The following is a 25,529-nucleotide window of genomic DNA, read 5'->3' as shown; positions in this document are numbered from 1 at the left end:
TAAACATCAAGTAACAATTTATTTGAAGGTAACAGAATAATCATTGCCATTGTTGACAGACTGGCGACCTGTCCAGAGTGTACCCTGCCTCTCGCCCAAGACAGCTGGGATAGGCTCCAGTGCCCCCACGACCCTAGAAAGGATAAGCGGAAGCAAATGGATGGATGGACATATATTGAACAGAATATTGCACAAAGAAGGCATCACTAAACGATCAACTTCACCCAGCACAGAAAATATACATTTATTTAACGGTTATAAAACAGCCCACAGAGCTTTTACCATCAGAGCTTCCAGTGCAGACAGCTAATTAACCCTCAACCCTGAAATAATAAAGATAATAAAAACGAATCTTCTCAGGAAAAAGCAACTCAGACTTTGGTTTTTACCCTCATGTTTGTTTTACTCCTGGACAAAATGAAATCATCTGAGAGGAAACATGACTACAAACCAATTAGTTTAATTCAGATTAGTCCTTTTCTGATACTGTTTAAGTGGACAACTGTTAATAAGTTCAAACTTAGCTTGGTTAAAACCTTGAAGTTTACTGACAACCAAATAAAATTACCTGCTAATTAACTATCTAAACTATGTTAATGTTAATATAGTTTTGCATGAAAACATGATTTGAAATATATTATTTACCAATTATGTATACTGGGAAGGAAAACAAAATACAACAACAACAAAAAGCTAAATAGAAAATTAAAATAAAAGTTTTCCATCAGTGCTAAACTCCATAATACCAACTGAAGGAAATGCATTTCTTAATATATGTATACCGTATTTTTTGAACCATAAGGCAGAGCGGATTATAAGGCGCATTAAGCAAACAAAACAGTCAGATAAGTCAAACTTTACTCAACTCATTCTTCTTGCTTCCTCCACTTCCCTACTATTGATTCATTAATGTTGAATTCTCTTGCAGCTGCTCTATTCCCATGTTGTACTGCGTGACTGGTAGCCTTGAGTTTGAAATCCTTATACACACACACAATACGGCAATATTATGTTGAAGCACAGTACGTATCACTCCGCGAGGCTCCTGACTACGGTAGCCATAATGCTCCGACAATCCATCAAGCGGTGGGGCTTTGTAGCTTAGCAAAGTCGTACCAAAACATTTGACACATTTTTGAGCGTCGTGTACCACATAAATTCGGTTCGAGATCAGTAAGATCAACCAGAATTCATACATAAGGCACACCAGATTATAAGGCGCATTTTTGAGAAAATTAAAGGATTTTAAGTGCGCCTTATAGTCCGAAAAATACGGTAACTGCAACACATTTACAAAAGGCAGTTAACATAACACCACAACCTCTAAAATTGTTCTCTTTGGAAGTCATGTTATAGATTGTAAGTCCCTGTGTACACGCTCAGTAGCTTCTAGCTCTACAGAGGTTCGACTGTTTTAAAACACTGCGAGCAGCTAAGTCATTCCTGAAGGTAAATGGGGCAGCCATTTTTTATGGAATGACCCACTAGATGGAAACAAGCTATAAACTTAAGCAAAGTCCAAACTAGGGTTTCCAAACAGCTGCTGCAGCAGTACAAAATCCAGTTACCTTTTTTTAAATTTGCTCTTTTCATTAAAATATACAAAACTAATCAGCCATTCTTGATGTTATCTGAAACACACCAATATCATCAAGGCAAATGCATCTTTAAAGAAGTCGGATCCTTTATTTCAGGTTTAGATATTTAACTTAATATTTTAACCTTTAAGGGCTCCTTTTGGACAATTAAAATACGCCTGATTGCAATTTTACTTAAAAAAAAATCTGGCACCAACCACCTCATAGATAGTAAAATACAAAACATTTGCTTGTCTTTTGGGAATCGGACTGAGTTTTCCTTTAACCCTTAACTAGGAAGCAAAGCTGAAAGAACTTCCTAGTTATGTGTCAAACATATTCTCTGTTCTCAAGGTCCTTTTTGATGGCTTTTTTAATGCGGTCGATTTCATCTTCGTCTGAGCTGTCATTGTCCTTCTTTTCACTGTTCAAATCTTTTCCATCCTTCTCCTTCTTTTCTTTGTTGTCTTTCTCTTTTTTTTCACTGTCCAGATCTTTGGTGGTCTTCTCAGAGTCTTTTTCTGGTGAGTTGAACTGCAGCTCTTGATGTATTGAGTTCAGCTCCACCAGACCATCGTGCAGCTGTTGCGCCACCTCCCTGATTTTGGCAGCAAACTCTGATTTTGCCCCTTTCTTGAGTTCTTTTGAGTCTTTGGACACAAAGTAGATATCCATAACTACAAAGAGTCCAGTAAGCACACCGGTTGCCATACTAGCAATCTGGACTGCTCTGGCTGCGGTGCTACCTGCTACATGGGCAAACTGGACAAAACGCATGATCTCATTGGCATTGACGAGGATCGCCTTTCCTGCCATGGCGCCATCTTCATAGAATTTGCTAGTAAGTGAAGGAAAGTCCTGATTGTATGCGCTATTCTTCATCTTGATCAGATCGAACCTGCGCAGGTTCTCAATACCCTGTTTGATGAACGTCAGGCACTTGTTGATGTCTTCCATCTTCTCCTGGTAGTCCTGCACGATCTTCTCCACCTTCTTGCGGTCCATGGTGTTGTTGACCTGGTTGGAGATGCCAGCACCTGCTGATGTCAGACCGCCTGCCGCAGCAATGCCCAGTCCCACTGCAGTCACAATCAAGGAAGTTCCCATGGTGAAGGGAGCCAGGGCGAGGCCAGCAACAGTGGCGACGCCCCCAACGGCGCTGGTGGAGCCGCCTGTGATTTGAGCGATCTTTGTGTTCTTGCTGAACTTGTCGAGCCCATCAGCGATGCCGTTGAGGTCGATGACATGCTGCCAGAGGCTCTCTGCCCGGTCCGTGAACAGTTTGTTGAAGACTCTGATGCCCTTCTGCAGCTTCTCAGCGGTCAAAGCAAAGGCCCTGAGAAAAGAAATTTGAGTCCTATTATACATTTTATAAGTAACTCCATCAAAAAGGCCATTTTGTCTCATTTACACCAACAGAATAAGTGTTAATTAACCAAAATATATATTTGATATTTATTTAACTAGTGATTTTGAGGAAAGCAGAATATCTTGTTTCTCAAAGCATGACAAAACAAACCTTTTTTTAAAGATTATTCACACCACTGTTTTCATTGGAATTGATTATTGATTATCCTTCCTCAGGAGAAAAGTTAAGTGTTGTTGTTTCGGGGAATGAGCTTCTTCAGTTCTCCATGGTGGATGTTTATGATGCAGATATATTATAAATTTTGTGTTGTCCAATGGTGGGCATAGCAATATTTGAGCAGCTCCAGAATAACCTTTTACATTTTATTCACATCACAATATGATAACAATATGGCAACAAAGGAAGATACCAAAGCAATATTTTATATTCAATTCTTGAATCTTAGCCATCAGAGCAGACTAAACCTTCTGGCAAAGATAGCAGGCGACAAGGAATTAGCAGCCTCGATTTAATGGTTAATAAGGAAATCAACATAAAATGCTACCATCTTCTTAAGAGACACAGCAAAGACATTTTAATGTGCTGCCTCCCTAAATTGATGCATTTATTATATTATATTGTAAAAATAAGTATAGCAGAACGGACCCCTGAAAGACCAAAAACAGCATTTAATGAAACATAAACACCTATATTAAAGCATATTAAAGCTTACTTGGCCTCTTCTTTTTCTGTCATGTCTTTATGTTGAGGTGGGTCTTTCCATTCTGAAAAAAAAAATGACAAAAGAATGATTTATCATCGTTTTGTGCATCTTAGCAGCCCAAAAGTATGTAAATGCAAAACTATTACACTCATGCATGATATTAATCTGCTGCGATAACAGCATCAACTCTTAAAAAAAAACAAAAAAAAGGCCTTCTACCTGATTTTAACATCTGGCTGAAAGAATTTGGTTCCATTTCACCACAAGAACATGAGTGAAGTTAGTTTCTAATGCTGAGGGATAAGAATTACTTTAAAAAAAAACCACAAAAAAAAAAAACCCCATTTCATTTTCAACTTACGCTCCACAGTTTCCCACCATTCCATAAGATCCACATCCTGAAAGACATCATTAGGTTCCATGTTTGTTATTTTTGCTTTCCAAATAATGACTGAAGACTGCATTAAAATGTCAAAAACCTACATTACTATGTTCAGCTGAGGCAGTGCCAATACGGTAGTCCTCTAGCTGGTCAAACACAGACCTGTTCGCACCTTCACTCTGAGATGAAAGAAATAGTAAATAATAAAATTACATATCAAAACCACCATTTTAATCATAATTACTTCAACAAAAGATTGTGTCTGCAGTGAAACTGAAAAAAAAAATACACAGTACTTGAGCATGAATGACATTATCATGCAACACATTTGGTCAGTTTCATTTTTTACATGGCTGTTGCGCATCTAAAGAGGAGGAAGTTTTGGTGAAAGGGATTCTGGGAATAGTGACTTATTTCTGCTGTTTTTGCAGAAGTTAAAGGACTCAACAGGGGAAAAAGGAAGCAGAGAAAGACGTCTGGGCATATTGTAGCCTAATCTCGTCTCATCATCCATGGCATAGACATGCACAAACACTGTGCGGCTGTTGTGTGTGGGTTTCATGTCAGCACTGGAAAGGGGAAAAACATGTAGACCACAACTGAGTCTGTTGGAAGGTGAGCAAACACTCTAGAGACAAGTTCTGCAAAGACTGTAAGTCTTTGTTTTCAGAGTGGAAGGAGGCATTAGGTGACAAAAACAGGCTTTTTGTAATGGTAATTTGTAAGTCCTGAACAACAGTGGTTAAACCAGCAAAATGTGGGCAAATACAGTGAGACTCTGAGATAAAAAAACAAAAGAGGTTAAAAAGTTACTTTTGGTTTTAAAGTTTGATGTGCGAGGGGTGAGAGGGAGAAGGAAAGAAAAGAAAGAAAGTTTCTTGATATATTATTTTGATTATATTGTCTACCTCTGCTTGGGCTGTTTCTTGTGCACGTCTCTGTATCACTTTGGCCTGAAATAAACAAACACAGACACACAGTTCAATCGTTTGTAATACCAACACAGGACTTATCTGAATGTTTTATGATCTTAGACATAAAATAAATAAATAATTTAAATAAGTAATTTTTCTTCAAGGAAAAAAATAGCTGAAGAAGGAAAAAACATACAATTTCTTCCTTTTCACTTTCTTTGGTATTCAGGTTTAAGACTGGGTCAGTGAATTGCTCAAAAAGGCAGGCCATGTAATTCATTTATGTAAGCTTACCTGCCAAAACAACACAGAAATACTGCTTTGCTTAAGAACCACAGAGAAATTTGGAGCTAGTTTGTTTATTCATTTCTCAAATAAATAAATAAACAAATTCTGTTTGTGTAACAGTATATCAGAAGGTCTTTTTACCACCTTAATCAAAATTCTTTATGAGCTCAAACAGAGTTCAGTGCTCAAGATTTTAAGGGAGAAGCAATTTTGGAGACATCGTAGTTAGAGCCAAGTTACACTGTTCTATTTCGGTCTTTGGGTAATTTTTATGCCATTCAAAGCTCATGCAAGATTGAAAGCTTGGGGGAAGCTTCACCATTTGTTAATAGCAGAGGTCACTGGGGTAGTTGAAAAGCTCCCTGATCGGCCACCAGATACAGGCTCTGGACCAGGCATCTCCAACTCCAATCCTACTGGAGTAGCCCAGCTATTGTCCTGCAGCTTTCAGATGTATCCCTACTCCAACACGGTTGAAAATGGTCGCATTACCTCTTCAGCATGCCATCAAGTTTGGCAATAGCCTGGTAACAAGCCATTCATTTGATTCAGGTTTATTGGAACAAGGATGCATCTAAAAGCTGCAGGACAGTAGCTCTCCAGGACTGGAGTTGGAGACCCCTGCTCTGGACAATGTAGGGCTGTCTTGGTTGACATGCTTCTTTAATTTTGTGTCACAGTGCTGTTGTGGTTTTCAAAAAGGGGTTTGGAGGGTATGGTCTATTTATTGGGGTATCACACTGTTCATCCACCATAGGACAGTTGATGTCAGAATGCTACACAGGCTAACTGCCAAACCTTGGATTTAGGAGGAGGAATGCTTATTCTGTCCTGGACATGGAACAGTAGACCAGATCTTTACTATCGGACAACTTCTAGAGGGATTGTGGGAGTTTGACTTAGAGTCTATATGTGCTTTGTAGACCTGGAGAAAGTTTATGGCTGGGTTCGTCTCGGGAACCTGTGGAATTCTTGGCAGTATATGGTTTCAGGTCTGTTGTTACAGCCATTTAGATCTTTGGGAGAGCTAAGAACAGTCAGTCCCTGGCACAAAGTCAAGCATATTTTCAGCCATCTTGATGCATGCTCAATTATCTATTTAAGTAAATCTCAAAAGGTAGCTCTTTCAGTGGGAGAAACGTTTCGTTACTCATCCAAGTGACTTCTTCAGTCTCAACTGACTGCAGGTTTCCCCAACCTTATAAACAGTACATTTGCACAATGACTGCAACTAGCCCACTGAATGAACAATGGGCTGTGAGGACAGTTCCTTGATCATTAATATGCAAATTGTCATGACCATTGATCAACAACCACCAATCAAAGACCATTGATCATTGATCAAAGACCATTGAGCAATGGCCATGAGTATCATTCACAGAGAGTTGGGGAATGGCTGCAATCACAGCAACCACTGGAGCACAAACTTGGTGTCATAAAATAAAAGGAAATTATAAATTGTAAGAAGTGTGCAAAAGGAAAAACCAGAGTGCGTGTGGAGAAGAGATGTGTGTGAAAGAGTTCAGTCCTACACCTGGTTCGGTACCCGAATAGCCTGGGAGAAGAAGCTCCTGCTCATTCTCTCTGTTTTGGCCTTAAAGGAGTGGAAGCGCTTCCCAGAACTCAACAGTGAGCAGAGTCCATTGTTGGGATGGGAGAGGTCCATAAAAATCTTCCTGGCTTTGGTCTTGCACGGCTTGGTGTAGATGGACAGCAGGTCAGGAAGCTCTGATCGAATGATGCGTTTGGCCGAATGCACCATTCATTGCAGATCTCGTCTGTCCTGCTTGGTGCTGTTCCTAAACCAGGTGCAGATGTTTCCCGTCAGGACGCTCTCAATGGTGCAGGATTAATAGGTTTTAAGCACCCTCAGTGGCAGATGGAAGTCTCTAAGTCTTGTGAGGAAGAAGAGACGCTGGCGGGCTTTCTTAACCAAGGTGTTAATGTGACAGGACCAGTGATGGGAATAACGGCGTTACAAGTAATGGCGTTACTTTTTTCAGTAACGAGTAATCTAACTAATTACTATTCCTATCGTCCACCTAAGTGGACGATAGGAAAAGTACATGTTTAAAAAAAATGAAGTTCGAAAATCTTTTCTCATGCCTAAAGATGAATAAAAATACTTAAGAAAAAAATCCTGATTGAGGTTGTCATACTTCATGCATGACAGGGTTAAACACCAAAACATGCTGCGCCAAAAAGTGATCCACCCCAAAGATTGCGTCCCTCAACACAGAGAAATATAGTATTCGCTGTTAAGTGCCAGGAGGATTGCCATTCTGATCATTAGACTTCTCTAATGATAATTAGCACAGAATAAATGGGTGGATACGCGTTTCGTAAAAGTGGCATGTAGCATGATGTCAGGTTGGATCTGTCTGCTCAAATTTTGGTTTCTCCAGCTCAGTGTCAGCTCCACAAAAGGTACAGAGCCATTCTCGTGATGACCCCGCCCCCCCAAAAAAAGAAAATCCAACAAAAACTGACTGATTATTTTTATGAGAATGTCGGGGAAAGCTTCGGTTGTGTTGTGTAAACCAAAATGGAAGAGAACGGTTTGTACATGTTGCATGTTTGAATGTTACCTTTACATCAGGCATGAACGGGTTGTGCCTCTTTTTTTTCTTGACGTTGGTCTAAAAGAAAAAAATAAAATAAAAACATAAAAAGATCTCAGAATTATTGTAAAGGTCAAACACTGAAATACTCCTGCAGTAAAATGAATAAATGTTTGTGCCAACTTAAAAAAAAAGTTGTTCATGAACAGAAGGAATGTAGCTTAACGACCTCCATTTTTTCCTTAACCTCTTCTTTATTCTTTTCCTCCTTGGATGCAGATTCCTCATCTGCATTCAGCCCCACATCATCCGATGCAGCCTGAAGTAAATAAGAAAAACAAAACAATAAAAAGGTCAACATGAGCATGAAATAATAATCAACACGTCCTGGTTTTTGTTAGTCACAACCCCAGACCTTTCTATTTCTCCACTGATGAGTATAGATATAAAAATAGATATGTGCCATGTGTTTCTTTGTTTTCTTGTCTTTAGTCTAAAAAGAAAACACAAATAAAAAGGTCAAATCATTTTATCCTATAAAAAAATAATCTATCCAAACTATCAAGCAGTTTGGATATATGCAAATAAAGTATAATATCTGAATAAAGTCATGACTCCTGAGTTGGAAACTTAAAGTGCATCTTTTTAGAGGTCCCCCCCACCAAGGCTTAAAATAAAGGAGGGGCTGAGAGGTGCCTCCAGGGTTTTTTTGTCCCAACACTATAGCCCCTTTTCCATTAGTACCTACTGGGTTCGACTCTGACTGGTTTTCCATTACAACCCAGTAGCGCCTTAGCTGTGTCTCAATTACTAGGCCGCATCCATCAGAGGCTGCAACTGAAGGCCATTTATGTTACAGCGACGTAATGAAGGCTGTCCCAATTCAAAGGCTGCTCCAAATGCGGCTGTGTCCTTCATTTCCCCGGATTTGAAGGATGGGTCTGTAGTATCCTTCGTGGCCCAACCTATCCCAGAATTCATAGCGCGGCCCAGCCAATTCCAGTTTCCAACAATGGCAGCAGCTACTTTGTTTTAATATTACTCTACTCCAGCCCACGTAGACCGCAAATGTCGGGTCCTTCGAAGGATGCGGCCTAGGAATTGGGACACAGTTCTTGTTTGCCTGCTTGTTGTCATAGCAACGCGTCTGCGCATGCTGTTGTTTTTCTTACTCATTTCATGTATTTTCAAATGTTTCAATATTGCTACTGTTGTAAATTCTGCCACAGGCGACTTTGTTTTAGGTGGAAAGGTGAAAAAGTAATTAAGTTGCTTTTATTAAATTTGATAAATGATTGACATGACACATCTGGTATAACATGAGCAGGCAATGAAACAGTATTAGTATGAGCATACGACAAGGTAGTGAAGGGGTTAAAACATGAAGACATGAAACACTCGATAAGAAGGAAGCAAGAACTTGAAAAGTTAGGATTAGCCACCACAAATAATTCAGGTTTGTTTTCATCGGCTCTTTTATACCACACAGTATAAAAACAAAAAACAACAACAACCACAGGCTCACGGAAGTCATTCTATTGAGATCGGTCCATCTATATAGATATGTATTATTTTGAAAACCCAAAAAACTGGCATATGCAGAGGGTCTAGTCTGACCCACAATGATGACAAGACAAACGTAACATTTTGCCCTTCGGAGGGTTCTTCTCATCATCGCCATCTTTGGCTACAGCAGATTCATCTCCTTTTACACCTTCTTTACCTGATGGTCTCTGCCGCAAATTAAACTAATCAGTTAATTGCAATGGTTTTTTTGTATTGTGCAGGAACGTACTGAAGTAGCAGATAATGATATTATGAATCAGGTTAGGCAAACATTTGATCAGTTATATCTGATCCCACAGGTTTGCTCACATGCTAAAATGAAATGTAAGGAGAAACTTCAATTCTTCACAAGAATAAAGACGTCCGTCCATCCATCCATCCATTTTCTTCCGCTTATCCAGGAGAGAAGAATAAAGACATTTCTGACTAATTTCATCTAAGTTTTTCATATTTTTTTGTAGCGGCGGTCAGAAAGAACCAGCCGTCATAGTCAACTTCTGATAATCAATACTTGTCTAAAATAACATTAAACCCTTTTTTAGAGTCTAATCGTTGTACTGTATGAAAATGTTAATACCTGTTGGTTGTTCTGTTCTTGTCGACTGTGTCCAATTATTCTGTTCAGCTCCTGAAATTAAACCACAACAGTTTTCTAAACGATAAGGGTTTAAAGTAGTGCTTTAATACACATCATCACAGACAAACTATTCCCTAAACTCAGGGAGCTCACCTCTTCTGATGGTCGGGCAGGAACTGCAGGAGGCTTAGCAGGTTTTTCTTTCTTCTCTCTAGAGGTCATGTCTTTGCCTTCCTGTACAGGACAAAAATAAAATACTTGTTCCAAAGCTGAAACTGAATGTGAAACAGTCAGTTAATGCCAAGTACTGGCTTTCTATTTATACAAAGCAGTGCATTTTAAACATTTTGATTCTTTTAAAGCCACTCAAATGATCTAATCTGTATTCTAACAGCTTCCCTCAAATATAATAAAACTCTGGGCAATTAAAGCAAAACCTGAGAAATGCAAACCATACGTTGTTATCCTCACTTCTTGGTTTTACTTTGTCATGTGACGACGTCCCCTTCACCTCCTGCTCAACGAAATCACATCAACAAAGAGAGCAGAAGTTAGAATATTCCAACAAAGACCACACGTCACAAAAAGAGGCAGCGGTGTTTGACTGCATGTGAACCTCCTGAGTTGGTCTGGATGGGACCAAGATAGCTGCACTCCTTTCCCTTCTTTCGTACTGGTTCATGTTACTTTTGACCTCACAAGGGCGCACATACACACACAAACCCAAAAACAAACGCAGTGTAACTGAAGGCACTAGCGCATGACGACAGGGAGGTTTGATAAGAGGAAGTCATGCAGAGAGGAGAAGGAGGAAGTGGTGAAAGGTATGGAATAAGAAGTGTGAGTATTTTTGACTGCATGTATGTGGGTGGGTAATTTGAAGACTCACAGTGACGCATTAAATAGACTTACTGGTTTTGATTTTTCTCCCACTTCTTTTTCATTCTCCTTGAGTGTTTCTGCATCTTCTGTGTCTTTCTGAACAAAAGGAAAATAAATATTGGGCTTGTGAATATAAAAATGAGGTGGCACTTTCATGAAATTAGGGAACCAAACGGAAAAAATACACCCCACACCAGCACTTTATGTAGTCTGCAAAATCTGTGGGATAAATAGTACCATCTACACCACTGCCACCATCCCTAATGTGTGCAAAACATCGTTACTGCTAAAAAATGAACAATCACCACCATCACCAAAAAACAGCCACGATTACAAGTGCCTCAGTAACACCTTGACCAACATCAAACATATTTAGCAGTGTAGTTACTTTTTGGCGGAAAGATATCAGTTTGGACATGGCTCCAACCACGGCATTCTGGGAGGGAGAAAACATCAGGAGAATATTGAAGCTTAAAGTTAATAAAGCTTTTATTCGTGTGGTGTCCGAGTCTATATTTACAGTGGCTTGCAAAAGTATTCGGCCCCCTTGAACTTTCCCACATTTTGTCACATTACAGCCACAAACATGAACCTCCGCCCCAGTCTCAAGTCTTTTGCAGACTCCAAGAGGTTTTCTTCCAAGATTGCCCTGTATTTGGCTCCATCCATCTTCCCATCAACTCTGACCAGCTTCCCTGCTGAAGAGAAGCAGCCCCAGAGCATGATGCTGCCACCACCATATTTGACAGTGGGGTTGGTGTGTTCAGAGTCATGTGCAGTGTTAGTTTTCTGCCACACATAGTGTTTTGCATTTTGGCCAAAAAGTTCCATTTTGGTCTCATCTGACCAGAGCACCTTCTTCACGTTTGCTGTGTCCCCCACATGGCTTGTGGCAAACTGCAAACGGGACTTCTTATGGTTTTCTGTTAACAATGGCTTTCTTCTTGCCACTCTTCCATAAAGGCCAACTTTGTGCAGCACACCACTAATAGTTGTCCTATGGACAGATTCCCCCACCTGAGCTGTAGATCTCTGCAGCTCGTCCAGAGTCACCATGGGCCTCTTGGCTGCATTTCTGATCAGCGCTCTCCTTGTTCAGCCTGTGAGTTTAGGTGGACGCCCTTGTCTTGGTAGGTTTACAGTTGTGCCATACTCCTTCCATTTCTGAATGTTCACTTGAACAGTGCTCCGTGGGATGTTCAAGGCTTGGGAAATCTTTTTGTAGCCTAAGCCTGCTTTAAATTTCTCAATAACTTTATCTCTGACCTGTCTGGTGTGTTCTTTGGACTTCATGGTGTTGTTGCTCCCAATATTCTCTTGGACAACCTCTGAGGCCGACACATAGCAGCTGTATTTGTACTGACATTAGATTACACACAGGTGCACTCTATTTAGTCATTAGCACTCATGAAGCATGTCTATGGGCAACTGACTGCACTCAGACCAAAGGGGGCTGAATAATTCCACACACCCCACTTTGCAGTTTTTTATTTGTATAAAATGTTTGTAATCATGTATGATTTTCGTTCCACTTCTCACGTGTACACCACTTTGTGTTGGTCTTTCACGTGGAATTCCAATAAAATTGATTCATGTTTGTGGCTGTAATGTGACAAAATGTGGGAAAGTTCAAATACGAATACTTTTGCAAGCCACTGTAGATCTCCAGATTTAAATTCTGTGGAAGCCTTATGGCCACAGCGGGGTGGCATTCCTGGTTTTGTTTTGTCTTAGTCCTTTTTTAAAATGATTTTTTGAGGGGGACTTTTAAGCCTTTGTTGAGACAGGACAGTGGAGAGAAGACAGGGAATAAGTAGAGAGAGGGCAGGGGAAAGACATGTAGTAAATGGCCTCAGGGATGCATCTTAAAGACTTTCAATGGTGGTGAAACTAAACCCAACTTTTAACTGAATGAACAGGAAGCAGCAAGCTTCCTACTAAATAAGACTTCCCCTCAGTGTCTGTCAAACGTAACTTGAATTAAATAAACTGAGAAATGTCAAACAAATGTACTTTAAACAGGGAAAAATATCTATAGCCGTACCTGCTTATGGCCTGATGACTTCTTGTTGCTGACAGTTAAATCTTCTTCTATTGAGCCTGCCTCCTTTTCATTCTGTACAGAACAGACAGAAATCAACGGATGAATGTGGCTGTACAATCCTCAGATTTTTTTCCCCCAAGGGATAATCAAGAGCATCCTTACTTTGTTTGCATATCGAAATGGATTCAGCTTTGTCATTCCCCCAGCCAGTTTATTCTGAATATGAGGTAAAACAGAATTTTAAATGAAGAAGAAGAAGAAGATCCTGCTTCCTGTTCATTCAGTCAAAAGTTGGGTTTAGAAGAAGAAGAAGACCCAAACATTAACACAAACCTGTTTTTGAGTGGGCTGGTTATCTCCATGGTCCACTTTCTTCTCGTCATCGTTGTTGGAGCTTTTCTCCTGTGGATGATGCCAATTTTGATTGAGTTAATGTCACAATACCCCGCTCACTTCGATCTTCTTCTGCTATCCAATTTGCTGTGGCTTCTTTCCACGTCAGCACCATGGGAAGCAGAACTTTTGGCTGCTCTGCTCCCAAGCTGTGGAACTCTCTACCCTCAGATGTAAGAAACATTGGTTCTCTCTCCCAGTTTAAATCTCAACTCAAAACCCATCTGTTCACTGTGAACCCACTGTTTGTTAATTTGATCTTGTTCTTTTGTTTTTATTGTTCTTCATTTTGTCATCTCTATTATGCGTTTTATTCTATTGTTAAGTGTCCTTGGATGTCTTCAATAATCATTTTTAAAATGCTTTTGAGGCATTCGCTCTCTCCGTCCCTCATATATTTTAAGCGACCTCTCACTTGTTTATCACTGCAGAGCGTGCTCTTCATCATTTGACTGAAACCATTATGAGGTAAAACAAAAACAGCTACCATTTAGAGTAAATCATCAAGCCAAACTGTTGTTTTTCTTTCTTCAAAAGAATTAAAACACTGTTATATTCGTGCATCCTCTGATTAAGCACGGGTCATCAATATCATCAATCACTGTGAGGCAAAATCTCCTTTAAAGAGAGCTGAAATTCAGCTTGGTGAAACAACCAACCTCCTTGGTTTTGGGCTTCCCTGTGGCAGAACTGTTCTCCTGTGAGTCTCCTGAGTGGTCAGTCTTTTCCTTATCCTGGTAACATACAAAGTATGTACCGTATATCACAAACCAGAAAGCATAATCACATGTGCATCGCACAGGCAGGTAGAGGACGTGATATGACGTGATATTACTGAAAAAGGAAATAACCTGAGAGGAGGAGGTGAAGGGACTCCTCAAGACCTTTGCAACGCCACCCTGACAGAATTCAGAGCAGTTAAGGTTAGAAACTGATCGTATTTCCTGTATATTGTAACAGTAACCTTATCACTTACTTTTGAAGACTTCTCCACGGCACTGTCATTACCAGCAAGGAGTTCATCATCGACAGACAAATCATCCTTAACAAAAGGGTAATCAAACAAAAAAGTCAGTCAGACAAAAACAGCAGTGTTAACTCCAAAACAACCCAGTATCAAAAAGATTCATTGTTAAAGTCATACAAGCAATGTCCTTACATTTGAGCCCTGCAACAAATCACCAAATCACTTTTGAAAATAAAACAAAAGCGATCAATCTTTTTTTTTTATGCCATACTTTGTGTCTGGCATAAAAAAAGAGCATTTGGGGGTCGACTATATATAGTCTTAAACATGACTTTAGTGACAATTAGTGACACTTGTGTTACCTTATTTACTTTTGATAGCTGACTTTTGTTTGGTTTTGGTTTTTTCAAACAGGGGAAAAAAACAACTTACCTTTGCGTGGTTCTTGTCATTGCTGCCAGAGAGATCATCTGGTGCAGCAGAATCCTCCTGAAGGTCAGAAAAAACATCAACTACAATACTCATAATAGTCCAGAAAATGGACTGTAACATTGTTATTAATCTCTTACCTGAGGGTGTGGGGATTTTTTAAACATACTGCTAAACATCCCACCTGTCTCCTAAAGAAAAAAATCAAATCACATTAAAATTGGTGTTTGGCAAGGATTTGACGCTGTGCGCTACCTTAACAAGAATCACTCGGAAGGATCACGGCGTGGTATGGCTTACGGCCATACCACCCTGAGCACGCCCGATCTCGTCTGATCTCGGAAGCTAAGCAGGGTTGGGCTTGGTTAGTACTTGAATGGGAGACCGCCTGGGAATACCAGGTGCTGTGAGCTTTGGGGTGGCTGTAGCTCAGGAGGTGGAGTAGGTCATCTACTGATCGGAAGGTTGGTGGTTCGATCCCTAGCTCCTCCAGTTTGCATGTCAAGTATCCTTGGGCAAGATACTAACCCCAAGTTCCTCTCTGATGCATCCATCGGAGTGTGAATGTACTTAGAAAGCACTATGTATACAGAAAGTGCTTGTGAGAATTGTGTGATTGGGTGAATGTGGTACTCTGGGAGAGTAGAAAAGCTCTATATAAGAATCAGTCCATTTACCATCACTATTTTTATTTCTAGCTGCTTATAGGGTGAAAGCGAACTTTAAAACTAGTTGCTGCAGATGGAGGAAGCAGCTTTTAAAAAACTCACCTTAGTGTTGCTGTTCACTGGCAGATTGTCGTTGCTGCCTAAGATCTTAACGGTTGTGGACAAATCCTCCTAACAAGAGAAACAAAACCTTTTGACCACTTAATATGTATTTCAACACGGGTGAAACTAAGAGGAGTCAGACCCATTTTGGAGTCCTTTTTTTTAAAAAAAATTAAAATTCTACTTGTCATCCACCTGACTCCTAAAAGTAACAAAAAGAGATGTGCAAAGATACATAAAGAGATGTATAAAAACACCTTTTTTAGTTTTAAATGAATAAAGTAGCAGTTCCTTTGTTTAAACTGGCGCATCAGTCACATGGACAGGGAGGGTTCAGTGCCCCAAACATTTGCCAGCACTTTTTCCAGATAGCTGATGCAGGTTTTTCCCTCTCGTACAAACACACACAACAAAAACCTGTCCACTTAGGCACATTGCTACTGTAGCTCAAAATCACCAACGTATTGTAAGTCACTAATAAAGCACATTTGGATTTTCCAGGGGATGATACTAGAAAAATCACACATAAAGGTTTTAACAGATAACCATTTCATAAATCTCTGAAAAACATGCTTTTGCCCAGTATATTTATCTGTGCTTGAAGTGACATTTATCAGGTCCCCTTTTTTCCTTTGGTGTTTGAAGTTACCATTAAGATTCAATCAAATAAATTCATTCATTCAGTTTGGGTACTTTTTTGTATTATGAAGTGGTAAATGCACTTTTAATAACAAGCGACAGAGGCGGTTAGTTAACTGGAGAAGTAGTCAGTAGAAGGAGGCATTGTCATTCCCTATACTGTTATTTAAATGATAATATTACCATTTTTATTAAGATGTATTTCTTTGTTGCATTTCTTATGTTGTAGAGATTTTGACTAATGCCTTTTGATGTTAGCATGGACCTCTTGTCGATGTTATGTAGTTTTGTTAAGACATAAATGGTAACTTTAAAAGAGAATCTCAAATTGCTGTTTGCTGATTAGACCTACCTTTGCATTGGTGTCCTCAGACAGATTGTCATTACTGGCTGAGATGGCCTTTAGATCCTGAAGCACACAAGAATGCACAGTAAATAACAAATAACATAATAATACACAGTTTAGCCAGTTAGTCATTAGTAGCATTTCCTGCATGAACCTCCAGTGAGTGGAGGACATGTAATAAAAGATTGTGTTTAACCTGCGAAGGCCTCCGCACATGTCTTGGTTTGGGAGATAGTTTCCGTAATCCACCCAGCTCACCTGATTTATCCTGAAGAGAAATGTACAGAAAAGAATTTCAAAACATAACACTAGGTAGGAAATCCACAGCGATTACATGAATTTTGTTTTTCTCTGTGAAGTCCAACTAAAACCAAATCATTTATAGGTATTAAATATTTAACAGTCCAGCTTAATGATTGGCTAAAAGCAAATCATAGCAGCAGCTATTTTAATGAACCACATTGCAATTATTTTTAAATAATGTATTTTTTTTTACTCTGTTGCATTGTAGCTTTGAAGATTTTCCCCAGTTACAAGCATTTAGTGGAGTTTTGTAGTTATAGTTTATACATATATAAGATCTGCAGATAGTTAAATAGGGACAGGATTGAAAACTAGCAATTGCTATAAATTCTGCACATCATCATTTCTATGCTTATGTTAAAATACAAGCAAAATTTGAATTAAAAAATATGTATATCACAGAAAGAGAGCAAATTTACCTTTGACTTGCTGGTTAAACTGTCATTGCTGGCAGACAGTTCAGGATTTTGTAATGTCAAGGCAGCCTGCAAAAACAAAAAAAAGGTGTTTTTGGTTATAGGAAACTAAGGAAATTAAAGCCACAAAGGCAGAAAACTGTTATTCCCTGTTATCTTATAAATATTTAAAAACATGACCAACAAAACAAAACAAAACCTGAAGCAAAAGAGGAAACAAACAGGAAAATATTACTTTTATCAATGCATGTGGTACTGATTATCCAAACTTACTGTTAGGGCTTAATCTTTTTTTTTTCATCTGTATACAAACTTAAGAACTACTTTTGGTTTAGAGAAAATTCCTGTGGGATAATTTTCATTACTTGTTTGGGACATTCATAACATAAGGTTTTGACTTGACAGGATTTGCATTTGTAGTATAATGTCATGTCTGATCCTCTTTGGCAGATTTTAGGCATTCCTTTAAGCATTCCAGCATAATTACAACCACAAATATATCATTAATTGGAGATACAAGTATGTAAATTATAAAAAAAAAAAAGTTGCTTTAAATTTGATTACAAATACATAAATTTGACTGTTTCAAGTTAATTAATTAAAATTAGTTACAGCTAATTGCTGCAATCTGTTGGAAGTCAGTCCTCGATCCAAGCTTTTGAAAAGACAACAAAATTTAATAAAACTAGAAAAATTTGCATTTCCTGCGAAAATGCAGTGTGGATGCTTAAAGCTGAAGCTGTATGCAAAAAGTAGCTGAAAAAGCTGAAAAGTTGCAGAAATTGTAAAAACTTTGCAGAAGCAAAAGAACTTTGCTAAAATGGAATAACTTAGCAGAACTGCAATATCTTAGAGGAAACATAATACTTGGCAGAAATACAATAGCATAGCAGAATTTAGCAGAAATATTGTAACTTACCAGAAACATGATAACTTCTCAAAAATACAAGAATTTAGGAGAAATAGTATAAGATAACAGAAAGAATATATTTAGCCAAAAATACTTAAACATTACAGAAACACTATGATTTAGAAAAATAGTACAACAGAGCAGAAATATTGTGATTTACCAGAGACACTGTGATGAACTATGAATATTGTAATTTTAAATTGAGACTATGTTTTAGCACAAATATTATAATTTGGCAGAAATACTATAATTTAGCAGAAATACTATATTAAGCACAAATCCTATAAAAAGCAGAAATACTATATTAGGCACAAATAGTATAAAAAGCAGAAATACTATAATTTAGCAGAAATACTATGTTTGGCACAAATCCTATAAAAATAATAAATACTATAATTTAGCAGAAATACTATATTAGGTACAAATCCTATAAAAAGCAGAAATACTATATTAGGCACAAATCCTATAAAAAGCAGAAATACTATATTAGGCACAAATAGTATAAAAAGCAGAAATACTATAATTTAGCAGAAATACTATGTTTGGCACAAATCCTATAAAAATAATAAATACTATAATTTAGCAGAAATACTATATTAGGTACAAATCCTATAAAAAGCAGAAATACTATATTAGGCACAAATCCTATAAAAAGCAGAAATACTATATTAGGCACAAATAGTATAAAAAGCAGAAATACTATAATTTAGCAGAAATACTATGTTTGGCACAAATCCTATAAAAATAATAAATACTATAATTTAGCAGAAATACTATATTAGGCACAAATCCTATAAAAAGCAGAAATACTATATTAGGCACAAATAGTATAAAAAGCAGAAATACTATAATTTAGCAGAAATACTATATTAAGCACAAATCCTATAAAAAGCAGAAATACTATATTAGGCACAAATAGTATAAAAAGCAGAAATACTATAATTTAGCAGAAATACTATGTTTGGCACAAATCCTATAAAAATAATAAATACTATAATTTAGCAGAAATACTATATTAGGTACAAATCCTATAAAAAGCAGAAATACTATATTAGGCACAAATCCTATAAAAAGCAGAAATACTATATTAGGCACAAATAGTATAAAAAGCAGAAATACTATAATTTAGCAGAAATATTATGTTTGGCACAAATCCTATAAAAATAATAAATACTATAATTTAGCAGAAATACTATATTAGGCACAAATCCTATAAAAAGCAGAAATACTATATTAGGCACAAATAGTATAAAAAGCAGAAATACTATAATTTAGCAGAAATACTATATTAAGCACAAATCCTATAAAAAGCAGAAATACTATATTAGGCACAAATAGTATAAAAAGCAGAAATACTATAATTTAGCAGAAATACTATGTTTGGCACAAATCCTATAAAAATAATAAATACTATAATTTAGCAGAAATACTATATTAGGTACAAATCCTATAAAAAGCAGAAATACTATATTAGGCACAAATCCTATAAAAAGCAGAAATACTATATTAGGCACAAATAGTATAAAAAGCAGAAATACTATAATTTAGCAGAAATACTATGTTTGGCACAAATCCTATAAAAATAATAAATACTATAATTTAGCAGAAATACTATATTAGGTACAAATCCTATAAAAAGCAGAAATACTATATTAGGCACAAATCCTATAAAAAGCAGAAATACTATATTAGGCACAAATAGTATAAAAAGCAGAAATACTATAATTTAGCTGAAATACTATGTTTGGCACAAATCCTATAAAAATAATAAATACTATAATTTAGCAGAAATACTATATTAGGCACAAATCCTATAAAAAGCAGAAATACTATATTAGGCACAAATAGTATAAAAAGCAGAAATACTATAATTTAGCAGAAATACTATGTTTGGCACAAATCCTATAAAAATAATAAATACTATAATTTAGCAGAAATACTATATTAGGCACAAATCTTATGAAAAGCAGAAATAGTATGATTTAGCAGAAATACTGTATTTAGCACAAGTACCGAAAAGTACCAGAAATACTATGATTTAGCAGAATAGTAATAACTTACAAAATTACAAATATGGAGGCATATTGAAACACAAATGCACAGAGGGACACACAAACACAGGCTCTAATCCAGTCAACCAGTCTAACTATGTTCAATTTAAATCCTACAATGACATGCTGCCAAATAAGGGCAGGGTCCTCTCTCTCCCACTAAACACACACACACACACACACACACACACACACACACACACACACACACAGAGGGAGAGAGCTGCCGAATTTAAATCCACCAATCAGAGTGGCTGTTTACGTTTTCCCGCCAAAACAGGTGCATCTTTTTACACACGCAGCAGCACAGAGAGGCACAGGATTATTGCAGTCTATTTCTCATAGTGAGGACTCCCCTCAAACAAATGACCATAATTTCCTAACCGTAGGGGCTAGAGCGGTCATTCTTACACTGTTTTGTTCAGAAGAGATGGGGGAATCTTCCAGTGTTAACAATTTATCATTAAAATGTGAATTTTTAGAGATATATGACATGGATGACTTGTTGACTTAGAAGCCACGAATTCCCCAATATGCAAATATGAATGCCTGAGACCACATATATGATTGGCTGGCTGGGAAGCCGTGCAGGCCCTGATTTGTGGATTTGAATTCCTCAGCCCTCAGATATGATTGGCTGGCTTAGAAGCCATGAAGGCCCCAATATGCAAATTTGAATGCCTCAGGACACATATATGATTGGCTGGGAAGCCGTGCAGGCCCTGATTTGAAAATTTGAATTTCTCAGTCCTCACAGAGGATTGGCTGCCTGGGGACCTGGCAGAAATATATAGAAATACTATGATTAAGCATAAATACTACATTTAGTAGAAATACTATGTTTTAGCACAAATACTATAAAAAGCAGAAATACTATAATTTAGCAGAAATACTATATTAAGCACAAATCCTATAAAAAGCAGAAATAGGATGATTAAGCATAAACACTACATTTAGTAGAAATACTATGTTTGAGCAAAAATCCTATAAAAAGCAGAAATACTATATTAGGCACAAATCCCATAAAAAGCAGAAATAGTATGATTAAGCATAAATACTACATTTAGTAGAAATACTATGTTTTAGCACAAATAGTATAAAAAGCAGAAATATTGTAATTTAGCAGAAATACTATATTAGGCACAAATCTTATAAAATAGCAGAAATAGTATTATTTAGCACAATAGTAATAAGTTAAACAGAAAAATTGGAAAAGCAAAATGGACAGCTGAAAAAATGCTGAACATGCTGAGGGTCCCTCAAATATACTTGTTAAATGAAAAAATCAGCAAAAAAATGCACAGGGAGAGAGAAGTAAGTTTCTAGGTCAGCCTGGGAGCTGCTGAATTTGAATCCACCAATCAGAGAGCCTGTGTACTTTTTCCCGCCAAAACATGTGCCTCTTTTTACACACGCAGCACAGAGAGGCACAGGATTATTGCAGCCTATTTCTCATAGTGAGGACTCCCCTCAAACAAATGACCATAATTTCCAAACCGTAGGGGCTAGAGCGGTCATTCTTACACCGTTTTGTTCAGAAGAGATGGGGGAATCTTCCAGTGTTTACAATTTATCATTAAAATATGAATTATTAAAGATATTTGACTTGTAATGCACCATAACTGAGTAGAGCGAAGCAAAAACTGCCTTGACTTGCCCTCAAACAACGCTTTCTAACTCGAAATCTATTTGGAGTATCGATATCATTCTTTCACCGTAAGAGACAGCAGGCTTTGGTGAACAATCATGGAAATTTTCAGGTCTCTGTGGAAATCCAACAAAAAGTTATGACGAGAGAAAAAAGTGGTTCATTTCCACAGTTTGAAATCTGAAGAAATCTGAGCGAAGGACGAATTTCCTACCCTCAAACAAGTCCAACTCATTTCAGAACGGTAATAGGTGAGAAAGAAATTCTTGAATTGTGAGCGTCAGGGGTGTCTGAAGATATTCGGGGACAAGCCTCATGTCTTAACTTTGCTTCGTTAAGGAGATATGACGATTCGAATATGCCTCTCATTACAGAAATCAAGCGGTGATTTTGAACAAACTCTCCATTGACTTTCTATGGAGAGTTTTCTGACATTGTGTTGGTCTGAGGAGATTTGCGAAAGTTCTATGAATACCACAACAATGATACTGGCATTTTCTGAAAGCCAGCAAAAATACCTACGTTTTGATGTATAATTTGTGGAAGTTGAGTGAAAATTGAGCAAGTAGCAAACAGTTGTTCGGACATGAAGAGAAGACTGCAAAAGCTTCAGTGTCACACTGGAAGCCAAGAGCATAGCAACCATAACAACGCATGTATTTTGTGAAAAATCACAATTTTGCAACTCAAAACTTTAAGAGGCATAAAAGTAAAAGTGTAAAAGATTTGAAAAAGCTGAATCATACCTGAATAGCCCAATAATTTGTGAACATTTTAAAGTTTGAATGGTTGTTCTAGGTGAAAATATGAGGAAGTAGTTAAGTTTCAAAAACAAGCAAATTTTAGCAGAATTGCAGAAGTTTCCCATTCATTTCAATGGGACAAATTAAAGGAAAAAAGTGGAATATTTTAAAAAGTATAATAGTTAAAAATAGCAAAAGTCATAGCCGGCATTAGCAAAAATAGCTGAATAGTTTAAAGTTTGAACGGTGAAAATAGCACAAAAATTGTGGAAGTAGTTCCACGGCGAAAAGTGTACGGAAGTCCTAAGAATAATAAAGAATAAAGAGAAACAGGAACTCAATAGTGTGGATGCTTAAAGCATCCACACAATAAACAAAAAAGCATAATAAGGATAATTAAAGCCGCAACATTACCTGTGCAGATGGAAGCAGTTCTTTAGACTTGGAGGATTTTTTGAATATCCCACTGAATAATGAGGCTTTTTGCTGATTGAAAATTAAAAAGAGAGACATTTATTTACTGAAATCCATCTCAAAGAAACATTGCCATTAAAAGATGTAAATCTGCAGTTAAAAAAATGCCTCGCTGATTACAGCTCTGCTCTCAGGACTCAAAACTGAAAAGATTTTAACTAATGCAATTGTTACTAATGCACTTACACATTTTAAAGATCTCACTCCAATCTCATGTTTGAATTTAAAATCTGGAATTGAAGCTGATTTCATGTCTGGACTTGGAAAACATCATGAGTGATTTTTGTATTTACAGCATGTGTACGTACAAGTTAAAAGTGGACCACAATGCTTCTGGCTTCCGACCACTTAAGTGAAGCAAAGTCTTCCTTTGGGCCTCATGGTAAATTTGCCGAGCAGCTCAGACATAATCAGATTGTTTAATATTTATTCCAGTATATTACAGGTGACATGTCAGAGAAAAGTTATTCATTTTCCGTGTTTTGAACTACTTTGTTTAGTACAGAACTTCCTACTGTCCAAGTTGTGCATTACACTAGTAGCACATAAAACCATAAAAGCGTCAAAAATCAAATATACTATAAAGAAGGCTTTGATTTGAAAGAAAAAAGTAATAATAAACAAAAGAATGAATAATTACTAACAGTTTTTGTTATAAGTTTAATTTATTTTAACTTAAAATCTTTATTAAGTAATTTGTATGTATCTATATCAAATATTATGGACACACATGTGCTAGTATATTAAAGACTAGAATGTGAATGTACTACAACTATATCTCAACCAATCGTGGGAACATGCACAGTCACTGCCCCAACTTGGAGTTTTGAAAAAGTCCGATAAGGAAAATGGGCATTATTTTACACAATAAAACGCTAGAGTCCGAAAACAAATATAGTGCTGGATATGAGCCCAGTGGATCTACTCGAATGTTCTGGCTGAAGAAAACAGCAGGCCTGGAAATATTCTTCTGCGTCACAGGAAAAAAGAAAAAACATGTTTGTTCATTATTGTGAATGTGCTCTTTGTAGATTAGTTGGGGCAAGGTCCTTCTGGGCAAGTCATGCCGTCTTGGTGACACATTCAGGCAGTTATTTATTCCAGAGGGAGGATATTATTCCAAGGTCAGCTGTTGTAAGAAACTCGCTTTATTGGGCATGACGCAGGATCATGTATCATACAAGTGCCACCTTTTGTGATAGTCACCATAGATTTGGACTGCTATTCTTTCAGTTAAACATCACTAGTTTAGTGAATGGTACATACTCACTGGGGTAATGTTAGAGGACATTTAAACCAACGTCTCATAATTGTAGGATCAGGGCAAAGAATTGATTTAGAACAGTATCACGATATCTTGCATGGAGATATGGTATTGACGCAGGGAGACCAAACATCAATATTTTATTAAATATATTAAAATAGTACTCTGTGGATACTACGAACAAGAGGGCTCATTTTGGCTGACAGACAACTGGTTGTATTATGGTCATATTCCCATAGAACAGAAAGGTTGCTGTGTACAAATACGACAATTCACGTGAATTTCTGTTAAATGCAAATTTATGTCCACGTAGCAAGATATGATTTTCAACAAATAGTTTATATCTAAATTATCAGAAACAGATTGTATGCAATTGCCAACTTGACCCTGTTCAGTTGCAGACTGATAGCAGACTACTGCGTCTTGGTGTTGGTGTGCTTAACAATCTCTCATGTAAAAAAGTGAGAAAACTTTTGAATTAAAAAAAAATCATGAGCTTTGAGCAACCTAAGCAGATTTTCTTTTACCATTACTCACTATTTTTAATGAGTTTTATGAGTTTGTCCTAACGGACAAACCTTAAAAGTATGGAAGTTTAACAGTGAAAGGCAGAGTTAACGAGGGACCCGGAGGGTTATTTTCGCCTTCGATCAACCCGAGTAAGTTACAGTCCCTTAAAAATAAACCCTTAAAGTAACCTCGCAGGCGTTACTTTGCGATGAAGAGCCAACGTGAACTCTCCGCACACTTATGCGTCTGTTTGTGGTCGCAGTTTGTGGTAAAGGTCAGTAAAGTGTTGAACATGCTTACCGAGCTGACTTCAGGAAGAAACAAAACAAACGTCAACAAACTAAAGTTGTACTCACAGAGACAGCTCCTCCGTCACACTCCAGGTCCAAATCAAGGTTACCGTACCGCTCCTGTAACAGACAGGTTACATATTTACTGTATCAACGCTATTTTTTATAAAGGCGTTCACCATAAAGGGCGAGACGTGTAACGGCCACCGTACCATTAACGTACAATTACAGGGAACTGCTGTCTCCCTTAGGTGAACTTGTCCCGTTTGTTGTCAGAGGTTAACGGATATAAATATAAAAGTCCCGCTCCTCAGAAGGACTTTGTGTCCTCTGCTTGTTGATACTGTCGGTTGTTTTCACTCAGCGAGCTGCGCAGTTCAGGACTCTCCCTCCTTTGTAGGAAAAAAAATTACAAAACAGAAGGAAAAAGAAACTGGCTGGGAATACTTCCCCCAGATCTGGGTTATCGCTTGAAACTGGCGGAGGTTGTCCGCTTCACCCCGTGGTCCAGGT

General features: G+C 37.5%; 1 protein-coding gene across 9 annotated transcripts; it reads right to left on the bottom strand.

The window, feature by feature from the left end:
* On the bottom strand, positions 1-25,529 carry apol1 (apolipoprotein L, 1). 9 transcript variants are annotated; one of them, XM_082513089.1, is made up of 27 exons: positions 25,229-25,529; positions 25,083-25,136; positions 22,893-22,964; positions 17,130-17,195; positions 16,604-16,675; positions 16,414-16,470; positions 15,423-15,491; positions 14,793-14,843; positions 14,656-14,712; positions 14,233-14,298; positions 14,108-14,155; positions 13,916-13,990; positions 13,197-13,265; positions 13,026-13,079; positions 12,864-12,935; positions 11,208-11,255; positions 10,850-10,915; positions 10,395-10,451; positions 10,091-10,171; positions 9,938-9,988; positions 8,024-8,113; positions 7,822-7,872; positions 4,940-4,984; positions 4,133-4,210; positions 4,011-4,047; positions 3,659-3,710; positions 1-2,913 (listed from the first exon to the last, which is right to left on the bottom strand). In XM_082513089.1, exons 1-27 carry the CDS (start codon positions 25,229-25,231, stop codon positions 1,908-1,910), a joined length of 2,547 nt encoding a protein of 848 aa, XP_082369215.1. In that variant the 5' UTR covers positions 25,232-25,529; the 3' UTR covers positions 1-1,907. The 9 variants fall into 9 exon arrangements, with proteins under 9 accessions (XP_082369215.1, XP_082369217.1, XP_082369216.1 ...); XM_082513091.1 differs by lacking the exon at positions 10,395-10,451; XM_082513090.1 differs by lacking the exon at positions 11,208-11,255.

Source organism: Aulonocara stuartgranti, assembly GCF_965226115.1.
Source record: "Aulonocara stuartgranti genome assembly, chromosome: 18".
NCBI classification, from domain to species: Eukaryota; Metazoa; Chordata; class Actinopteri; order Cichliformes; family Cichlidae; genus Aulonocara; species Aulonocara stuartgranti.
The sequence above is the reverse complement of the archived record's forward strand: the minus strand, read 5'-3'. Positions and strand labels throughout refer to the sequence as shown.

Coding starts and splice junctions, on each gene's coding strand:
- apol1 (XM_082513089.1), bottom strand. Junction 11,256..12,863: donor AGTCATCAGGCCATAAGCAG/GTACGGCTATAG, acceptor TCTCCCTCCCAG/AATGCCGTGGTTGGAGCCAT. Junction 4,211..4,939: donor AAGAAACAGCCCAAGCAGAG/GTAGACAATATA, acceptor CTTTCATCTCAG/AGTGAAGGTGCGAACAGGTC.